Genomic DNA, 21,930 nt, shown 5'->3' with positions numbered 1-21,930 from the left:
ACGTTTTTACACTAAGAATAGCAATGACAGACCCTTTTCCCTTTGATAATAAGGTAGGCTATGCATGTTAAGCGTTTTCCCTCGCAGCTGATTGGCCTGGCTCAGCTGGCATTCATGTGCTCACTATTCAGGTCAGTGAGCTTGGAGTGTGGATGATGCTGGAATGATGTGTCTATGAGGACAAGCTGAGACTTGGCTGCAGTAAGATGGTGAAGATCAGTCAGGAAAAATATATAATATTACTCCTTCTCTTTGCTCTGATTCTTAGCCTTTACTTATATTTCAGATTTACATGTTCCTTCCGTATAATCCGAGTTATTTGCCGGCATTTGTTCGTATCTCCCCATGTTAAAACTACAACAGTACGAAAAACGGTGTGCAGTTCACAACTTAAACAGATCCCACATGTTAAGTACTCATACTGTTTTATTGATTAAATAGGAAACAGGACAACATAGATGAGTCTCTACACAGAGATGCTGTTCTCATCCGAGTATAACTGGGACAGGAATAAAGATGTGCCAGTTCATGAGCTGGAGATCTCATCCCACCATCCTTTCTGTCCACAATGCCATTTTTAATGGCTGCTCTCCACTGTCAATTTCATTGCGAGGAGTAATTTCCACTCTTTCAAACCACAGCCCCTCCCATAGTTCACAGTGAGATCTGAGTATGTTACATATGAGCAGGCGGACACACGGGCGCTGTACAGTTCAACATATTGTGCAAAAACTTCATGGCATGTTTTTTTCTGCTACATACATCCAGAGAAAGGTGTGGAATGTAAAATTTGGTTGTTGCATTTATCTATAGAGCTCCTGCGGTTCATCTCCTGGCATAAATAATAGGTAAAGGGATTGGTTATTATCAAAGAGACTTGCTGAAAAGAAAGACAAAAAAGACTTGAAGGTTCCTACAAAAAGTGGGAGTAACAAAAGTTAAAAGTACTGTAGAAAAGACTGAAAAAATTCTGACAGTCTGTAGGAAAAGCACCCTCAAAAAGGCACTCGCCCATGTTGTGTGAAAGGGTGTGTGTGTGTGAGAGAGACAGACTATGTTCCCAGACGACCTTTTATCTCGCTCATCCTTTGTTACTGATGCTGCTTTGTGTTCAGGTGTGACCCCGAACCTTTCCTGAGTGCATGTCTAAGGTGGCTCAGCACCGAAGAGCCGGGCTTGTCGCTTCAGCTGCCCACGGGGATGTTTTGTGCTTGAGTGCTGTCAGTTTCCTTGACTCTGTTCCTGTTGCTTATGAAGTAGTGAAGCCAAGAGATGACAGAAAGACCAGCCAGGATTTACAGTATAGAATGCAAAGTTTAAAAAATTGTGATGTTGGAAAAAAGTTGCAGTCAGAGCAGTAATCTGCAGTCGACTGATTCAGTCCACTGCAGTCAGAGCAGTAATCTGCAGTCGACTGATTCAGTCCACTGTCTTATTTCCTCATCTGGGCGCTGCCACCTGTGGCTGCAGGTTTAGTACCAGCTCTGCGGACAGGAACCTTGGACACGGGTATCTTAGTGCGAGGGGGTTCTTTAGTTTGAGGGACTTGGGAGGCAGTGTGAGTCTGTGCACCGTGCTTCACGGGGATCTTTGAGTCACGCGCTGAACTGGTGAGAACTTTCTGGTGTTGGGGGTGCTGACTGTCCTCCTGGGTGTGTTTTGAGGTGGCTTCTGCAGCACTGATTTTATCTTTGTTTCCTGCATCATGTGAGTTAAAATGGGGTCTTTCTTCTTCTAGCACGGGTGTAGGCGGATTTCTGTTTGATTCCTCATCAGCATGTTGCTGGCTGTCCCGGACAGGTAGCCTGCCCACTCTGCTTCCTCCTACGACAGGGATTTTGCTCAGCCCTGATGCTTTGGCTTGTGTTCTCTTTTCTCTGGGCGGCTCTTGGAGGCTTGTTCGCGACTCCTTATGCGGTTCTTCGGTTTTACACGGTGCAGTCTGCACACCCTCCCCATTCGTGCCATTTGGACTAGCCAATTGGCTATCCACTGTTGCTAGTCCACTTCCACTAGGCTTAGCAGAGGCTGGAGCTTCACTTGGTTGAGGTTTAGGGGTAGGGGGAAGAGAAGTGACAGGGCAAGGAGCACCAGGAGGTACAGGATGGGCTTTTGGTTGAGAAACTGGAATCTGACCAGAAGCAGAAAGCGGTTTGGGTACAGAAATTGGGGCAGGAGAGTCAGTAGATACAGAAACTGGGATTTTAGCCAGGGCAGGTGGAGGTTTCGATTGAAAAACCTCCTGTTGAGCTGGAGCAGGTGGATCTTTACATGCAGATGCTGGGATTTGAACAGGGGCGGGAGGGGGTTTGGATTGAGGGACTTCTTTTTGAGCTGGAGCGGGCAGATCTTTATATACAGTAACTGGGGGCTGAGCTGGGGCAGGAGGGGTTTTAGATTGAGGCGCCTCCTTCTGAGCTGGAGCAGGCTCATCTTTACAGACAGAAAGTGGAACCTCAACAGGGGCAGGAGGGGCTTTAGATTGAGCAGGCTCCTTTTGAGCTGGAGCAGGCTGATCTTTAGAGATAGAAACTGGGACTTGAACAGGGGCAGGAGGGGTTTTAAATTGGTAAATTTGCGGTTGAGCAGGAGCAGGCTGATCTTTAGATAAAGAAACTGGAATATGACCCAGAGCAGTAGATGCTGTAGAAACTGCTGCGTGAGTGGCAGGTGCTGGAATTGGTGTGGGAGTAGGGGGCGTCTTATCTAACAAGACTGGGGCAGAGGTGGGTTTAGTCGCAGGAGGAAGCTTAGCTGAAGAAAGTGAAGCTGGAGTTGTGATAGATGCAGGGCTGGGTTGGGTTTTAGCTGTGGGAGGACAGATATCAGGAGCAGTTACATGTGAGGGAGGGCTTTTATTTTGTTCTGTGAGGGTAGAGGTGAGTGTAGGCTTGAAAAGGGCCCCAGATGCAGAGGCTGAGGTTGCAGCTGATGTGGGAGCTGTTGTTTTAGAGAGAATACCCGGGTCAGGAGAAGATGGTTTTGCTGTAACTGTGCAGGCTGGTGATACTGTCACTGGGGGTTTAGAGTCTACTGCAACTGAGCTTAGAGAAGGTTTGCAGGAAGTGCTAATTGAATCTGACTTAGCAGGGGGAGGCTGGGAGATAGCAACAGGGATGGGTGGGCTGTGGGTTATTGATGGGGGTTTGGTGGAGACGGGGGGTGAAGTAGCTACAAGACTGGGTTTACTTACAGAAGTAGTAGTTTGAGGAGGCAGTACAGTCTGTGAAGCCAGTTTGCTAGCTGTAGAGGTAAGAACTGGACTAACTGAGGGAGCCTTTACTACAGAGGCTGGGGTGTTTGGAGGAGCTGTGGTCGCTGTAGAGGTGGACATCACTGTAGATTTACTTGTAATCAAAAAGGAAGACGTTGGAGCTGAAAGGTTTGTTGAAGTTACAGGAAACGCTGAGGGTTTTGTTGTAGTTGGCGCCGGAGCTGTGATGGTTTTAGCGCTGGCAGAAGGCTCAGAGGCTGGAGTAGAGTCTGAGCTCAGTTTGACTGAGGGAGATGTCAGAGTGGAAGATTTGGTGAAAGTTGTGGTGGGGGTGGTGCTTGGCTTGGAAATGGGAGAAGAGGTTGTAGTTGCCTTCGACAGTGAAGTAAAGGTTTGGGGTGAAGTGGCAGTGGGGACGGCTACAGGAGAAGGTTTTGCTGTGGAAGCAGTGCTGACTGTTGTGGGACTCAGCGGAGAGGAGATAGTGGGTTTGGAGAAGGGAGATGTGGATGTCGGCGTTACCTCAGTCACCACAGCGCTGATAGCACTGCTCGCTTTCCCCCACTCTGCTTCCACATCAGCCATGATATCCCCACCCCCTGTGATGGAGTCAAAAGTCAGGAGAGACGAGATGTCCGCAAGCAGCGAGCTCAGGCTGGTGTCCCCAGGCACCAGTGGTGGCTCAGAGGTGGGCGACGGCGCTACATTTTCATGAGTTTTACTCACACTGCTTGTTGTTACCTGGGAAGTTACGGTCTCTGGTGGGGACGGGGTTGCACTGTCCAGAGTTGTTGCGCTCTTGCCGTGCTCACGCCTCTCTGTTTCAGGGCTGTCCAGAGAGCGAGGCTGGGATTTGGGTGTGAGGGTGAGGTCCTCTTTGATGATTTCAACACTGTTGGCACGGGATGACATGAGGAGCGGACTAGGAGGGAGCTCCTCTTTCTCCTCTTTATCTTTCGATTTGAACTTAACATTTCCAAAGAGACCCTTCAGCCCACGACGCTGGCGACCCACCGGCTGGGACACGGTGTGGACTCGGCGGTCCCCCACTCCCCTCCTGCCACCCCTCAGCAGTGACAGGAAGCTGAGAGACTTGGCTGAGCTGGCTGAAGAAACGGAGTTGCGAGCAGGGGCGGCAGCCAGAACGCCATCTTCGCCGAGTGGCTCCTCCTCTGCCTGCTCCTTCTCTGCCTCGCTCACCTCCTGTCCCTTTTCCTTGTCCGGCTCCTGCTCAGAATCTGGCGCAGGACTCTCTGATAATCCATCTAGTGTTTTGCTCCTGTGAACAGGTGACTTGTTGTTTCCATCCCCTTTGCTTCGAATAGAAAAGATGTTACCTGGCTTGCGTTTGCCAAACAGCTTGAATCCTTTTCTGATTTTTCCACTTGGCTGCGATTCACAAGGTGGGGGGTCCATGTTCTCCGTTTGTACGTCCATCTTCTCTCTGCGTCCCCCTTTTGTTTTTGTATCCTCCTGTCAGCTGCTGCAGATTTTATTCCCCAGCCAGTGATGGAGCATTTATATCCAGACCTTTTTCTCCGTGTGTAGCCTTGCGCTACCTCCGCTGCTCTCAGTGTTTCTTTATCAGTTGTCCGTATCCCTCCCTCCGTCTGTCTTTCCCATCCAGCCCTTTCTCCTCTATTTCTCCCTCAAAAGCCCCTCCCCTTTGACTCATTTTTCTCTGGCTGCCCTCCCTGGTTGCCATAGCAACTGAGGGGCTAAGCAGCTTTCGTCAGCAATGCAGAGCCAGGGGCTGTCATCAACCCACCCTGAACATAGCTTTCTCTTCCTCTCTTCCTGTCTGATGACTCTGTTTATATAAACAGCAAAGACAAATGCTCCATTAATAGGGCCACATTTTCAATTCTGAATGATCTGGCTTTATATAAAACTTCTCATCCAGATTAGGGCAGCGCTACCTCTATATGCAGCCTAATAATTGGTTTGTGCTGTGGATTTGCCTTAATTCTAAATAAACTGGCCTCATTTCAATCATCTCTATCGCTGCAACTCACACCAGTCTGTTAAATGTGTCATGAAGCTGTGATTTACGAATAGAAATTGACATCTATTAATAATGATAAGGAGCAATAATCTTAGAAGGTAATTAGCATATTATTTGCCTTTCTTTTTCTTTCCATCTAATGTGTTCAAAAAGCATATTTGTAACACCTTTTAGAAAACATTGAACCAACTGTAATCCTTTTTTATTTTATTCATATTTTTAGTGGTGGCTAATTTTTTAAGTTTTTTAAAATCCCATTCAAAACTCGGGCTTCTGGGCATGACCTTTTGAACGTCTTGACAGAGTCACCACCAGATTTTTGAGATAGAGAGAAAAAGGAGGGCATTAAATCTGTGTGATGCCCCTGAGTTATATAGCCCTGCATGCCTTTTCTAATTTGCAAATGATGTATATTTATGAGGGGGGAACTTGTTGTGTTTTAATTATCACCGAGTTAATGAATTTAGTTTGGGCGGGCAGAACTAGGGCGGCTCCTTGTGGCTGCTCGAGAAACAGCAGTAGAACGTACAGCAGCAAGTCTGAAAATAAAGCTGCTGTCTCATCCACATGCATTCTCTGGCCCGGATAAGTCTGTGTAAGTGGGTCAGCCTTCTTTGAACAAATCTGGCTATTCTGAGCTGTGTTAACATTCAGTGGGACACTTAAAGATATATTCACTCAGGCTCACTCACTCAAAGGGAAGTATCTCAAATGCAGTGTTTGCAAAATTGTCATTGTCGTGACAATGTGACTTGAATAGAGATGGTGTGACATCTGGTTTGCTCACAAGTACCTCTTTTTAAAGACAATTTCATTAAAGTCTCTATTTTCTGCCTTACTTCCTCAGTTTAGGTCTACGCAGACAATTGAGGTACTGAAATGAACACAAACAGAAATGAACTGAATAATGCTTCAGTATTTATCTCCTTTGTTATGCTAAAAGGAGAAAATAGATAAAAAACATATGTCACTGTGCACATCAGACACACGCAAACATTAGTTAACAAAATGAAAAAGTTGTTTTTATTCACTTCTCTCGAGGCCAACGTAAAACTCTCACCCTCTGTGCATTTGCCCCAGTGTGACAAAAAGCTCCAGTATTGTCTAAAAAAATGGTAAAACTTCTTAAAAAAGAAACTGCATACAAAGATACACTGCATACATGTTTGCAGAGACTGATGACAAGAGAAGATTGATACTACTGGCATTTCTTTATCATAAATGCGATATGAGGCGCATCTAATGACCAAGAAAATGTCCTGCACAGCACCGTTTACATCTACTCATCTGCAAGAAACAACAATTCTACTATAACTAATGTAAGTCAGTCAAATTAAGAGATTTTCCTTGTTGGTATTTCTGTCAGCATAACTTAAAACTTTCAGTACCCAGAATCTATCTATCTATTATCATGCATAAACATCAGAACTCAGAAAGAGATTGACATATATCCGTGGAAAAAGCACAAAGACACAGGGCTAAAAGCAATGCAAAGAGTGCTTATGAATCCAGTAAAACAAAGACAATTCTCTCTCCTTTCCTTAAATGAGGTAAAATGTTAGACTACTTTATGATCTCTTAACTTACATAATCATTTACATAGTCAAAGAGCAGTGATACACAGTGATTCACTGTCCTTTTTTAGACATCATGCTCCATGAGAGTAGCCTCTGGCTGCGCTGTGGTGTCCTCTTCACTGTCATGTGTCTCAACTGCCTCATATGTGCGGCGGTACAAAAACCGATTGACCAGGGTGATGATGAACATCTCCATGATCAGTATCTGCTGATTAAGCACTGCGGGACACACACACACAAAAACAACAATAAATCAGTGTTGGGTAGTTTCATTTCACATCGGTTGTGCATATCTGAAAGGCGTTTAGAAATGTTTCTTACTGGTTCCACGGGCTTGAGAGCTTAATGGAGGAGCACAGGCGATGTTTCCGTACAAGGCCACGATGTTAACGATTGATGTCTGCAGCTGGCTCAATACAAGTGTTAACTAAGGATAAAAACAATGTAACATTTACACGGTGTTCATGCTGACTGTGTAGCATGTCTATTAGGCTGATTTTCACTGAAAGTTGGTAGACAGGTTGGTGAAACACAGGCGAAGGATAACTCCATTAAATCTTGGTGCATGCTCCAGTCATTTTATTTAAATATATGATTTAGGTCATGGCTGTTGGTATTGCATTATTGGCTTTAGCAGAATACTAAGTTCAGTTCAGTTTTACAGGGAGAAACTTCTGAACCAAAGTCAGGGAGAGGCAGCTGTCTGCCACGACTGTTTGGGGTGAAGGGAAAGAGAGGAAAGCAGAGGGCGATAGATCCAACGACACACATGGGAGAGAACCCCCATCAGCATTCAGGATAAGCAGTCACACGAAGCTGGTTATGAGTTCACTGAGTTAACCAGGGTTTCCCTTGTGCACTCACAAGAATGGATAAATCTGTCAGCAGAGTGGTTGAGTTTACAAAGGAAGATTAAACTATAGTATTAGAGGATAAACATATATTACAGACTGAAAGCAACGCAACTGCTACAGACAGAGCAGCAGTGTGAGTGTGTGTAAGAGGAAAACGCTCTACACAGTAGCTTAGTTTAAGTTTTAAAAATATTTACTGCTTAGTAGTTTAGCATAAAGAGGGCTTTATATGTGTGAATAAAGTCTAGCCTATTTGAAGCCAGGAAAGAAAGCAGACAAAAATACAGAGAGTGTAAGTTAGCAGAATCATTAGTTTCACAACTCTCATTGAATCCCAGCAGAATCTAATGGATTATAATAGAATATTTCACTAAATTAGTGTTTAACAGACTGTTTTTATTCTTTCAGCTAAAACTTCATTGATGTTTAACTGTCTGAGAGCAAAAAATAAAGAGTTAAAAGAAAAAACAAAATTAAAACATAAGCTCATCAAGGAAATGCAAAGACATTAGATGCTATTGAAAAAGTTCTTGATGCTATTGACAAACTTTTTTCCTAATGTACACATACAGATATCCAAGGGACCTTTAGGGAGCTATTACACCATTTTCTGGAGAACGGATTGGTCATCGGGCAGTGATTTCATACTCGTTGATCGCTAATCTAGGACCTAAGCTGCTCTGAAGCCTTTTAGGTTCACTAGGTTACGTTACCAAAGTGATATACACAAGTAAGAAGTGAACCACCTTTGGAGTACGAAAAATCGAGGATTAACTCTGAAGTTATCCGAATAAGACAAACTCCTGCTTCGTAGTACTGGCCTCTGGAGTTAAGTCAAATTTGTTGGTCACTTAAGGGTTTTCACACTTTCAGCCTATTTGAGTTTTCACAATGTCAAGAGCATCAATGCTGGCATGGTATCCCTGTTCTCTGACAAAGAGGAAATGACCTTTTGATTTCTCTTCACAAATTGAGCTGATTAACTCATCACAAGAAAATTAGCTGTGTTAAGTCAGCTTCAGGAGTTACCCCCATCACAAGTGAAGCACCTTAGCATCTGGTATTACAGCTGTTGACTCACTTGGTACATTGCATACTTTGGTATAATCTTGAGTGGGCGTAGATAGCGGTTCATGTTCATGAAGACAATGGCAACAGGCCAAAGGGAGATGATGGTTAGAACACCAACAAATAGGCTAATCCAAAGGGTTATACCATAGATTCCTAGCTGAAAAAAAAGAAACACACACACATTTATATGAATCTTATAGAAATATGTTTTAATTTAACGTACATTTATTTTAGCCCACTCAGATATGTAGAGAACCATTTCAAATACTTACATTAGCAGGATCATAGTTGCCATTGGTCCACAGTACTATAGACAGGACAGTGAACACCGTTTTCAGGACTGCATACTGAAGAGAGCCTAACTTCAGCAGGAATAACATTCGCCTGAATAAACCCAGTTCAGAGACAGACTAACATTACACATGTGTACCATGGTAAGGTAATGTGCAGTCAATGCAGAATGACAGAATATATGATATGGATATCTGACACAGGCTTGAGCTAGAGCCAGCACAGTGATATGCAGACTCTATTTATTGACTCTTTACCTTGACATGGGGACGTCGGGTAAACATGGACAGCAGCAGCAGCAGGGTCCTGTGCTGATCCAAAAGGGTTTACCAGAGAACTTCTCCAAAAAGGCATTGCTGCCCCCCAACTCCTCAATCAACAGAAGCAAGATCTTGTAAATCACAACTGCAAAATAACTGTAAGGAAAGAGGTAACTCAATACACATCTAAGCTGTGCTGTCATGTATTGTTAATTATACAAATCTCATAAAATATCAAATGAATGTAACCATCACAGGTAGAAAAATTCAAAAATGTATTTATAGTAGTGTGAAATGTGTGCCTGATCTAGCCTGCTATGTTTGTGCAGGCAGCTAAAAATTCACAGTGGACAACTTGACTGAGACAAAGACCAGATGTTAGAGCCACCAGCATATAAGCTGCAAGTTGGTGGTTTGAGTCCCTGTTCAGATGCTGACATCTGCTGACTGTTTTTGTACAGAATGCCTCACCAAAGTAAGCATTAGAAACAACTTGCATGATGGTAAATATAGATATAGATATATATGTTGATGCCAGGTTAATGCAAAATAGCCAAAAGTTCCATGCATCCAAATTCAGAAATTGAAGAAATCTGACCTGCATGGGAGACCTGCCAGGCCAAGCCTTTAATGTCCCAAACAAACATTAGCTAAGTTTTTTCAATTAGCACAAATGCAACCACCAAGCCCTTTTGAAATAAGTAATAACTCAGCACAGTAAAACAAACAGAAAAAAGGATTAGGCTAATGGCTGTTTCTCAAGAGCAGACTCGCATCAGAACTGTGATGTATGGTGCTGCATGTTCATCTGGTCTGGATTTGTCCTGTTGCCTCAGGGACAGGACAGCTTGCTGTTTTTGATGCATTTATAAATTCTGCATTATATCAAAGATTCTTTCAAGATAATGTGAGGCAATCTGAAATTTAAACTAAAAGCTGTTCTTTCAACAGGATAAAAATCTTTGCACACTAATACATCCACCAGGGAACAGATTAAAAAACCCCAAAAGAAAGCAAGTGGAAAAGCCAAGTCACAGCTCAGATTTCAATCTAACTTCCATGGAAGAAAAAGTCTGATGGAGACTAATTATGCCAAACACTATCAAAAAGTTTCCAGTAAAGACTTTACTTACTTTTCCCAAGGATCATATCAGATCAGCAGATACTTTTGTTGAACTAATGTTTGAAAAAAGTGTTTGTATGTTCAAGTTTTTCATATTTATCTTTTGGCGCCATTTCAAAGTGGATCAAATGGCTCAATGGCATTTTCTTTTTTTCTGTTATTTTGTGCAAAGTATGAGCTTTGACCCGTCATGTGTAACAATTCATCACACAATTAAACTGTACTATAAAAATATAGAGATGAGTTCACTGAAAAGTGGGAGAGATTTAAGCTAAGCTAAGATCCGCCAAAGAAAAAAACACTGACTACACTGGGAAATGTTTTGCAAGTGTAGTTAAAGCAAAACTCACCTGTTAGATGTCAGGTCTGTAATCATAAATGCCCTCGGGATCCACATGGCTAAGCACGACATGGTGGAAATGACCTGAAGCGGTAAAGTAGTTGTGTTTAAAAACATGCAGCTGCAACACCTAGTAGTGTTTGAAGATGTCTTTTAATGTAATGTGGCTTACTTTCTCCGCAAGTTGTTGAAACTTGTTAATGGTTGTAATCATATTTGTTTTACAATCAGTGGCATGTTATAAAACTTAAGCAGGCCTGAATACTCACTGGTGCTGCACCGTTTACCCAAATGACCAAGGTCTTCTTGGGGTAGGGTAGTTTTTTGTAAATATAGGCACACTGTTCCAGGTACACAAGCAGGGAGATACAGGACATCAAGGTGAGCATGAAGTACAGGCAATATCCAAATGTATCTAGCTCTGATTAAAAAAAACAATAGGAGACACATAGAAACAGCATGAATCAGACTTTCTTCAGGTTAAAATATAAATGAATATAGTAGCGTGTATAACTTACGGTTGAGCATGTCAATAGCCAGTGGACGACCCTTCAGACAAGCTGGATCAATGGTTCCATTAAGAGCTTCCATGGTAGGCAGACGCTTGTCTTAAAAAATAGACTAAAAATAGACTAACAAATATTAACAAGAGTAAAATGTAAAAATATAAATAGTGTTGCAGTCATAAAAGTAAAACCTGCTTCCCCTTTACATTCCAGAGTCTTCAACAGAGAGCTGAGTACCTTTCCACTTTAAGGGACTCTGAAGAAGTGAAGGTGGGATAAGAAGTGGCAGGCAACTTTATGAGAACGCATGAGTAACTGGTCACGCATTTATTCACAGGTTTAAGTGACTGTAATTAAAAAACACGAAGGTCAGAGTTTTAGTGAAAGGCTGAGATCCACTGGAAAGGTGAACTTTGGCAGGGTGTGTTATTTCCTTCTCAGTGCATAACGTGAGCTGTGAGCTATAGTTTTTGATTCTTGGCTAATTTACAGTATTTCAACGTTAAACTATTGCTTTAAAGGTTAGCTTTCATTACTTCAGTCTCAGTTTGTCTTTCTGGTATGAAAGTTATGCAGAAATCTATGAAGCCATAGGAACATTTTATTTGAGCTTCTATCCAGTGCTCCAAAATGCAAAGTGATTCTTTTTAACCTTTTCCAGAATACTATATATAATACTACTAAAGAAAGCCAGTAGGGCATGAATGGGAGCAGAGAAAAACTAATGAGAAAAGTTTAAAGTTGAAAATCCTACATAGGCCTTTAGGATCTATTACCTAGAAAGATTCCAGAGGGTTCAAATGTTGAGTGGTGAGACTATTAAACTTTATCTGTTATTCTATTACAGAGAGGTGAATGGCACTGTGGTCGCTCAACTGTCTCTGGCTAATAATTGTCTAGTTTTTTTTTTCCCCCCTATGTCATCGTATTTCTTTTGCAAGAAGGAAAAAAATGATGCTCACAATCTTTATTCATCTCGAATACACACATTTCACCTGTTTACTGTACACCAGCACACACAGTGCCATGGAAATGCCAAAATTTCAACTCCCACCAGAGGTAGAATAAAACACAAGATTTATGAAATTCTTCTACAAAATATTTTACTGCCACAGTGGTTAAAAAGGCAGATGTGACAATCTGTCTGAAAAAAGAAATTACACACTTAGAGAACTCTGGAAAAGTTAAAAGGATGAACAGCTTATGCTGTGTTTGTTGGTCTGTGATTGGTATAGTAATTGTAAATCTACATACATTTGTTTTGGATTCCTTATTGAGTTTAGTTGATATTTTGGAGCATTAAGTCATAGTTTGTGGAAGGTGAGAAAGCAGAAGGGAACGGGGCACGCTACCTGTGTGGAAAACCTTAGTTAGAGGCTTTTCGTCAACACGTAAACGGCGTTGCGATTCACCGAAAACGGAGATTATTTAAAGCTCCTTTTTTGCGTTTACGTGTGGACGAGGATAACAGAGTTCGTCAAGCAACGTCAAAGGCATGTGCCTTTTTTCACGTCACGCTGTGCGCCACGTTATTGTTTACATGAGATGAATTGCAGAATGGCAGATAGAGACAAAATACTGTTAATCTGACTATCTTCAGGTTTTACACGCTTACATATACACACGCAGTTACTGTCCCTCCATTTAGAAAGGCAGAGGCGTCACGGTGTAATTATTTTACGTGTAGTTGTTTTTTTTTCCTGTGTAATAACATTCAACATTGCTATCAATACATTTTTCAAAAAGTGCCTCTCTGTGCAAAATGGGTTTAAACACATAAACAGCTGTGAGATACTGTTTGTCCGTGATTTGAACAGGGGGAACAAATTACGGCAGGATCAGCCTGATATTATTTGTATCCCGCTGTAACTTTACTGCATAAAGAGCTAACATCATGTTAGCTCTTGATGTCAGGAGTAGTTAGTTATTACAAGAAGTGTTTGTGAACTAAAAATCAAGAATGTGGGATACTGTTTGTCCGTGATTTGGAGAGCACAGCGCGTGCTTTGGACATGACATGTCCAAAATGTCAGGAGTAGTTAGTTATTACAAGAAGTGTTTGTGAACTAAAAATCAAGAATGTGGGATACTGTTTGTCCGTGATTTGGAGAGCACAGCGCGTGCTTTGGACATGACATGTCCAAAATGTCAGGAGTAGTTAGTTATTACAAGAAGTGTTTGTGAACTAAAAATCAAGAATGTGGGATACTGTTTGTCCGTTTTTTGGAGAGCACAGCGCGTGCTCCCGACGCAGGGAAACTAATTCTGCAGGGGAGACCTACCTTGGCACTTGTGCAGGTGAAGCCAAAGGGAAGATATGCTTCACCATATTTTCCTGTCTTTGGCTTGGAAGGAAGTTGGTTTGGAAACATATTTGGCGATGCTTCATCTCCTGCTTTGCGTTTGTGTGGGAGCCCCGTCAAAAACCTGTCCACAGTGTCCAAGCGCTTTTTTTTTTTTCTTTTCATACCGCGCCCCCCCTAGGGGGCGGGCCCCACACTTTGGGAACCTCTGTTTTAGTACATGGTGGAGAAACCCTTTTAGGCAAGCACAGTGGTAAGCTGATGTCAGAGCTTGTTTTTAATTTAGGCTATGTCCACACGTACCCGGGTATTTTTGAAAACGCAGATTTTTCTATGCATTTGCACCTTTCGTCCACACGTAAACTGCGTTTTCGGTCACTGAAAACGGAGGTTTTTAAAAACTCCTGCCAGGGTGGATTTTCGAAAACTCCGTTTTTGCGTTTAGGTGTGGACGAGGGAAACGGAGAAAACACAGCGTCATTGGTGTGCGCCTTTTTTGACGTCACACTGTGCGCCAGGTTATTGTTTCGGTGAAATGAATTTCTACAATGGCGGACATAGACAAAATAGCGTTACTGTTAATTTTACTCTCTGCAGTTTTTAAATGCTTACATATACACACACAGTTACTGTCCCTCCACACAAAGGACTCAGTTCTGCTTCTATGCGCCATCTTTGTTTACTCTTTCCCACCCAGGCTTCTAGACTTCTGATTGGCCAACATTTCTACACGGTTAGGAATATATCGCCACCTGCTGCTTTGGCATGTTCCTAGCAGCGTTTTCCTCCGTTTTGGCTTTTACGTGTGGACGGGATTTTTTTAAAAACGAAAACGGAAAATCTCCGTTTTCAAAAATACCCAATCTAACCACATCACTTTCTCCCAGGCCTGTGGTTTATGCCTCAATATGTGTAACTATTTAAAGCGCATTTGTTATTAAATTATTTATAGGACTTTGTAAAGATTTAGATACGTACTACGTGTCACATTTTTCATTTAGTCTTGCCAACAAAGAAACAAACACATAGACAGAAAGATATTTTTTACATTATACTCGTTGTAAAGCCATTAAAATCTAAGTTGCATCACATAGACTTCACTGGAATCCAGTTAAAGCTTAATTGGTCATGACTAACATCTAGTAAGCACTTAGGGTCCACAAGTTCAGTCATCTGCAGAGTTGTTCCTCAGTCAAGGGAACATTTTAAAATCAAATTTTTGACAAAAACAAATCACACATTTGTTAAAGAATAGGGATGTATAGTTATATTACATTTATTGTTACATAGCAATCATTAAGCCGCACGAACAATTTCGTAATAAACAAAAAAAAAAAGAATCTTTTTTTCAAACAGGCGTGAACTACATCAGCAGCTCCAGGTGCCTGTTGGTAAGTTCACTGACATCGGTCATTGAACTACTGTGAGTCCCTAATCATGTAGGCTAAAAGTAAAATCAATCAATCATGTTTTATTGTGCTACACATCACATACACCAAAAGGAAGGTAATATAAGGAAACAATGGCGAGCAGTAAAGAGGGAAAAAAGGTTATGACACCTTTGGATCACTGGTATAAACTCCACCTCGTCTAACGAGCTTTAGGCTCAAGGACATAATTGCCTGTTCTTTATGACTTTTTTTTTTTTTTTTTTTAAATTGTGGGCCTTTTTATGTTCTGTGCTTTTCAAACTTTGAAATTTCTTTCAAAGTGGTGGACACAAACAGAAGACTCTTCAAATAGATTCATGTTAATATAGAAATACAAAGGATGTTAGTTCTGTAGATGAAGAAGAAGGAAATCACTTATATTAATGTCTTTTTGAAAATAAATAAAATGTGATTTACAAATAAATACATAGAAAGACAAAGCAATTAATTTATAAAACAGGACAAATTACAGATAATTATAGTGCAATGAAAAATTCAATCTACCTGATCATCTTGGAATTATGGGAGACCTGTTGGCTTTGTGTTTCAAGTATCCGGATTGAGATTAAACCATTCCAACAAGCATTAAACTGGATCTGGTCATCTAAGTTTTAGCATTTATCATCTTTATGTTTATCTATCAAATATATTATGAAATGCAAAATAAATATTTTAAAGTGTAAACAGAAAGACCTTCAAATATTTACAAATATGCAAACTAAATTTGAGACCATCTGGTAACAGACTGCTGCTAATTGCACTGTGCTTGAAGTTCAACTTATAAGACAAACATTATTTTGGATGAAAATCAACATACAAACCTTTTGCTCTGCAATTAGTGATTAAGAGGTTGATTAATACTGATAAAGGATGACTCTCTAGATGAAATCTTAAACATAAAACAGACAAAGACAAACATTGGCTCCCACATTTTGGGGATTATTTGAATGTCTTTGGTTTATCTTAAAGACATCTCCTTCCCTGAATCTCTTCTGCTTCAGACTGGTGCAGTCTATGAGGTCGCTGTAGAGGCTCTTTCTACATGATAGCAGTATTGTTGCAGTGCTCTTTCAAAGCACGCTGGATGAGGAATGGTCCATGTAGTAAAAACCAAATACAAAACATGTGGTTTGAGGCTGCATCAAAGTTTAAAATGAAGGTCTAGGATGACTCCTGTCGAGGTGATGATACTCCTGGTTTAAGGCATCGTAGCTGAGATACACATGTCGTCTACTGCTCGTTTTCTATTGTCACGGAGACAGTCTGTCCGCCATCTAAAAGGAAACGGTGTGCACAAAAGATGTCTCAGGATGGGTTGTTTATTGAGCACAAACAAAAGCAATTAGGACACAAAAGCATGAAATTGTGAGAAAGGGCATTAGTAACATACTCATTTTCTCTTTGCTGCCATCTTCTGTGTGGTGAACATTATTGCTGAGGACATGCGGGTTAGCTTCTCCATCAGCAGGACTACAATTAAAGTCAAAAAGAAATGAATTCAAAGTAAATAAAATTGAAGCCTCTGATATTAAAGATGTGAAAGAAATAGAAAGCTTACCCTCTGCCATTCTGCTGGAGGACACTGTTTGCTTGCTCAGGATCTATCTGTACCAATCTGGTGACAAAGGAATGCCCATCACCCTGACTGAAAATACAGAAAAAAAATAAATAAATCTTCTTTTTTATTTTTATTCTCTCTCTCTCTCTCTCTCTCTCTCTCTCTATATTATTTACATCTATATATACATATCTATCTATATATCCATATATACATCTATACATCTATATATACATCTATCTATCTATACCTCTCTCTCTATATATATATATATATATTTATTTACATCTATATATACACATCTATCTATATATATATACACATCTATACATCTATCTATATATACACAATTATCTATATATACATCTATACCTCTCTCTCTCTCTCTCTCTTTTTTTTTTTTTTTTTTTTTCCCCACACTCCATGAAAGTAACTTTAATTAAAAAACGCTGGATAGGTCTGTTAGTACAAAACCAATTACCCTCCCGTACTGTGTAGGCATGCACTAACACCATCTGTATGTGTACATCATTTATTCTGACTGACATGAAGTGGGTGAAAGTTTGGGCATGCATCAGTTCTTGCCCCCTCATTTTGACTCTGTGATCCATTTTGTTAGTGACCATTTATGGAAGTTGATAAAAAAAAAAAAAAATAATAATAATTTTTTTTTCTTAAAGCAAACTTATCGGATGATCTCACACGAGAGTAGACTCACCTTGAGAAAACGGGGAAAAACCAGTACTTTGCCTGGTCTCCAAACACCTCAGCTACATTTCTGCTAAATCCCAGAGAAAACCCATTTTTATCTGGCCCATTTGTGAAAAAAGGAGCCCTAAAAGCCTCTAAAAATGGAGGGAAAACAAACAAACAAAACACAACAAGAGTTAGCCGGTGGTGATTTTTGTAGAAGTGGAATTAAATGAAGTATGTATTTATAGTATTAATTTACCTATAGTGGTCCTGTTCTTTCCCACGAGCCACAGATGGTATCCGAGAAGTGACACGATGCTGATGAAGAACAAAGCCGCCACAAAGAAAAGAAACAAGATGTGGAATTTGGCGTGGTTGTCAGGCAGCTGTTTCTTTAGAATGAAAGGAAAAAACAAAACACACTTTTAGCTGATTAATCGTGACAGCTCTGAGTCCAATTATGTGGAAAATGAAACAAATTGATACTACTTTGTTTCCTCAGTACAACAAAGTCTTGCATGGAAATAAAATACTGTTTCACTGCTGGACTATGTGACAGGAGCCACTGTCTTGTGTAAAGTGTGCTGCAGAGAATCCCCTAAAAATAGCAACAGGTTGATACTGATACACGTGGTGTTCACACCACTAAATGGCATGCAAACACCACGAGGAGGTTCATGTACTTACGGTCCAGAATTTGATGAAATACTGGATGACTGTTGCACAAATCACTACACAGTAGAGTGACGCATAGGACAAAAACAGGACAAAGTACTTGTAGTTTGAGAATCCAACACAGTTATTCACCCTGAAAGAAGATGACACCACAAAAACAGGAAGGAGAAAAAACAAGAAAGGGAAGGGGGTGCTGAATAACATTATGACAATAGCCATGGGGAAAAAAACCAACACACACACACACACACACACACACACACACACACACACACACACACACACACACACACACACACACATTGCATAAACATTCCCCAGAGCACTGTGATGTCCCAACATCTATATGACTTATACAAATATTTTATACAAACCCCATAGTCATATATTTGCCCATTTGACTGTTTTATTGCGCACCAAATCTCAAATTACACTGTTGTGTCACAATATAACATATAGGGTCATACCATAATGATCATAGAGAATGTATATTCCCAATCTCCCAATATGCACTGCAAAGTGGGGTTTGATAGTAATATTAAGAACAGTAATAAGAGTAACGTTCAATTAATGTTCAAGAATTTAAACAAAGCAGTTTAAATGCAAAGTAAAAATAGAATATCATACCAGGGGCAGTGATGGTCCATTTTCAGCACACACCTTGAAAAAGCAAGAAGCACAATGTGCATCCTATCAGTACCATCCAGTACATACCAACATATTGATCTTTTCACTGACCCAGTAAACAAAAACACCACATTTGATAAACCCTCATTAAGATATTAGTTTTCCATATTATCACTTTACTAAAAAACAAAAACAAACAAAAACATTTGAATTTATTCTGTAATGTTTCCTGAATTTCTATTGCCAGAAGAAGAAACTACTTTAGGGTGGATGTTTTAAGAACATCTTATTTAGGAATGTGTTGATAAAGTGTGCACACTTAGAGAGGACTCACATTTCACAAGTTGAGCAGTGATGGCAGCGATCAGGCTTGATTACCTGACAGAAGTCGCAGTATCTGATGGCTAGAGAGAGAAAACAAAATTAACTGTATACCTGCTGGATATTCTTAAAGCATATTCGTTAAATGTCCCTGTGAATCCAAGCAGGTCACATCCTAACTTTTAATTAGCAGGGGAGCCAGAAGAGAAAACAAGGTGCACCTGAGTCTAATTAACCCTCCTGACACAGGCTTTTCCGTAAACACAGCACAGACAAGCCTAGCATATATTAAACTGAGAAACAACCAGAGAAGACATGTGATTGTCATTTGTAGTGCTTTTGTAATGTTGATGGCTGATGATGAAAACTTTTGTGCACTTCCTCTTTTTACAGAGCAACATTTTGCTAACAGAGTTTTCCCTGATGGTGTGTGTTGAAGAGACAACTGGGAATTAAAAAAACAAAACAAAGCACAGTCACTTACTACACTGTATCTAAAGCCATACCTCCTCCAGCTGTGCGTGTGTACACGGGTAAATTCCTCGCCACTTTCTTCAGGATCTCTTGTTGGGCCTCAGCTCGCTCTTCTCTCTCATACAGCTCCTTCTCTGCCCTGGGTAGACTGAACTGACAACAGAAAAAGAAAAGTGATCAGTGTTTTGTTTATTTCCTCTCTTCTGCTAAATGAGGAGTGTGACAGAAGCAAACTTACTGCTTCTGAGGGATTGGCTGGTTTGGACCAGATAGTTTTCCAGTAGGCCCATATGAACATGGCGAGGAAAATGTGAAAGATAACCAAGTAGCTGACTGTTGTTAAAAAAAGAAAAGAAAAAAAGAAGGATCCTTAGCGGGAGAGAAATAACAGCATCAAATATGAGCGAGTGAGTGAGTGAGTGAGTGAGGGCAATACTTACTTCGTTCAGCATTATTTGGGATTGTATCTATAGGAAGAAGGTAAAGTATATGTGTATATATTAGTTAGGAGTAATACATGACTACACATCCCCCACTTCTCTCTCCCTCACACCATGTTGCAGCAGCCTGGCACGGCCAGCAGTGACCCACCCACAACAGAGAGCTTTGTTTAAGCATCAGCAGGGATGTCCCTGTCCTGACCACAGCGGCAACACAGAGACATGCTGATACTGGTCTCATCAGCTCCCGCCTCAATGAAACTACACAACTTATTAAAAAATGCTGAAAAATAGCATAAACACTCAGGACTTACTCAGGAGCGTGCCAAATAAATTATGCTTACTAAAATTTAAATTACAGAAAATTACAGAATCCACTACTGGAAGTTAAATGTGCAAAACGGGTACAAACAAATACAAATCAAATCTCCTTTTTTTCTCCTGAAACGATAAGTTGTTAAAATTTAATATTGAAAAATCATTGTTTTAAACTGCTCAAAATGTTTAATTTCAGATAAATACACATTGATAGCATCAAAAAGTCACGGACTAGATTTTAAAGCTGGCTCAGAAGCACCTCATTTATTGACACCCCAAAACTATATAAAATAACAACAACAACAACAATAATAATAATAATAATAATAATAATAATAATAATAACAATAAAATAATAGCTAGTAAATATGTCTAGTAACCTCAGAAAGTTTTAATATGATTAAGCAACACACAAACGACACAAACCCTTTCACAGTCACTCCACTTTTCTATTTTTATGATATCCGTTATTTGACGCATTACGTCTGCCCTAATGGAGTGATTAATAATTAACGGAGAAAAGTATTTCCTCTCACTGGAGGGGAAGAAAAAAGTAGACAAACGAAGCTGTCATGAAAATAACAATTTATGTAAAACGTTTCCATGAAAAGGAGAGACAGAAATATGTGTTAATATTCGCCAAACGTTCCATCGCATTACGGAGTATGAAGCCAGATTTTAAATCTTCAACTAGCTTATCAAAGTTTCAAACCCTGTCACTGTCAACGCACGCGGCCGCTAAATGTTTATAAAGGTGAGCGCACTTACAAACACACAGCTCCACAACGTAGGCGTAATAGGACCAGCCGATGACCAGGTTAATAAACAGGACAGGTACCCAATTCAGAGCCCGTTTACAGCACCTTAGTGCGTGAGAGGGCGCCATCTTTAATCCGTGTTTGACATTAGCTGACGGTGACGTCACAACCACGGCTTTTAAATGGTCCAGCCAAAGATGCATTAGGATCAAGATGTTTCACGGCAGTGCAGGCGACGAGGAACGAAAACGCGGATGTTTTAGTTGTTCAAAAAGTGCAATTTGAGCATATTTTTAACGCACCGTTCGTACTCATTAGTCTCAGCAGAGTAACGATCATAATAAAACACAATGGCAGCTAAAGCTGAGCTCGTCTTAGGGCGTATTGAAGCATGTCAGCCTGTTAACCCGCAGACAGCGGAAATCTTGACTCTCACAATCTTTGGCTAGTTAGTTTCCTCGTGATATGCTCAGACTTTTGTATTTATGAGTAAGAATATGTTGAAAATAAACACAAAACAAGCAATTTTAGGCTACTCATTAGGTTTAGTAAACTAGAACAAAAAGTCAAACAGAATAGTTCAAATGTTTCATTTATTTGTTCATTTATTATTTTGTCCAGCTGGGGGCAGAGAAACACAATGCTGTGTGAAGTTGTGGAACACAGTTAACCATTGTTTTGGAGCTCGGTGTCTGTCCACCTGTTTGTAATTCTATAATTTTAGTCTCCACTCCTAATTTGCTAGATGCCTTAATTGTCTTTCTATTTTTTATTGATTTTTTTTTTTTTTTTCGCTTAGTGCTAGCTGGACAAGACAGGTGTGTGAATAAGAGGGAGGCAGGAGTTTAAATACCTGGGTTAGCCATTTAAAGCAATGGACAGTGCACAAAAGAACTGAAGAAGCGAATGTAGGTGAAAGCGATTATCCTGTCTTATTCCCCTCACCCCCCAGGGTGCCCCTCCCTGATCGTTTTTCTACCGGAGGTTTCTTCCTGTTTAAAGGGAGTTTTTTCCTTCCCATTGTTGCCAAATGCTTGCTCATAGAGACTTGATTGTTAAGGTTTTCGCTGTCTTCTTGTAGGGTCTTCATCT

General features: G+C 40.6%; 3 protein-coding genes across 3 annotated transcripts; all 3 read right to left on the bottom strand.

The window, feature by feature from the left end:
- Window positions 1-414: 414 nt before the first annotated feature.
- si:ch211-244c8.4 (APC membrane recruitment protein 2) lies at window positions 415-5,138 on the bottom strand. The gene has a single exon (XM_031759954.2). It carries the CDS (start codon window positions 4,649-4,651, stop codon window positions 1,433-1,435), a length of 3,219 nt encoding a protein of 1,072 aa, XP_031615814.2. The 5' UTR covers window positions 4,652-5,138; the 3' UTR covers window positions 415-1,432.
- A 1,065-nt stretch (window positions 5,139-6,203) lies between these two features.
- LOC116336214 (organic solute transporter subunit alpha-like) lies at window positions 6,204-12,791 on the bottom strand. The gene is made up of 8 exons (XM_031760030.2): window positions 11,254-12,791; window positions 11,005-11,156; window positions 10,746-10,819; window positions 9,270-9,428; window positions 8,994-9,105; window positions 8,732-8,878; window positions 7,118-7,223; window positions 6,204-7,015 (listed from the first exon to the last, which is right to left on the bottom strand). Exons 1-8 carry the CDS (start codon window positions 11,324-11,326, stop codon window positions 6,861-6,863), a joined length of 978 nt encoding a protein of 325 aa, XP_031615890.2. The 5' UTR covers window positions 11,327-12,791; the 3' UTR covers window positions 6,204-6,860.
- A 2,389-nt stretch (window positions 12,792-15,180) lies between these two features.
- LOC116336212 (palmitoyltransferase ZDHHC20-A-like) lies at window positions 15,181-21,007 on the bottom strand. The gene is made up of 12 exons (XM_031760028.2): window positions 20,849-21,007; window positions 19,763-19,789; window positions 19,561-19,655; window positions 19,355-19,475; window positions 18,862-18,931; window positions 18,528-18,560; window positions 17,913-18,033; window positions 17,485-17,617; window positions 17,251-17,377; window positions 16,533-16,589; window positions 16,365-16,444; window positions 15,181-16,248 (listed from the first exon to the last, which is right to left on the bottom strand). Exons 1-12 carry the CDS (start codon window positions 20,964-20,966, stop codon window positions 16,205-16,207), a joined length of 1,026 nt encoding a protein of 341 aa, XP_031615888.1. The 5' UTR covers window positions 20,967-21,007; the 3' UTR covers window positions 15,181-16,204.
- Between the last annotated feature and the right edge of the window lie 923 nt (window positions 21,008-21,930).

This window comes from Oreochromis aureus, linkage group 10 (assembly GCF_013358895.1).
Source record: "Oreochromis aureus strain Israel breed Guangdong linkage group 10, ZZ_aureus, whole genome shotgun sequence".
NCBI lineage: Eukaryota > Metazoa > Chordata > Actinopteri > Cichliformes > Cichlidae > Oreochromis > Oreochromis aureus.
Note: the sequence above shows the minus strand (reverse complement) of the source record. Positions and strands in the feature narration are given on the sequence as shown.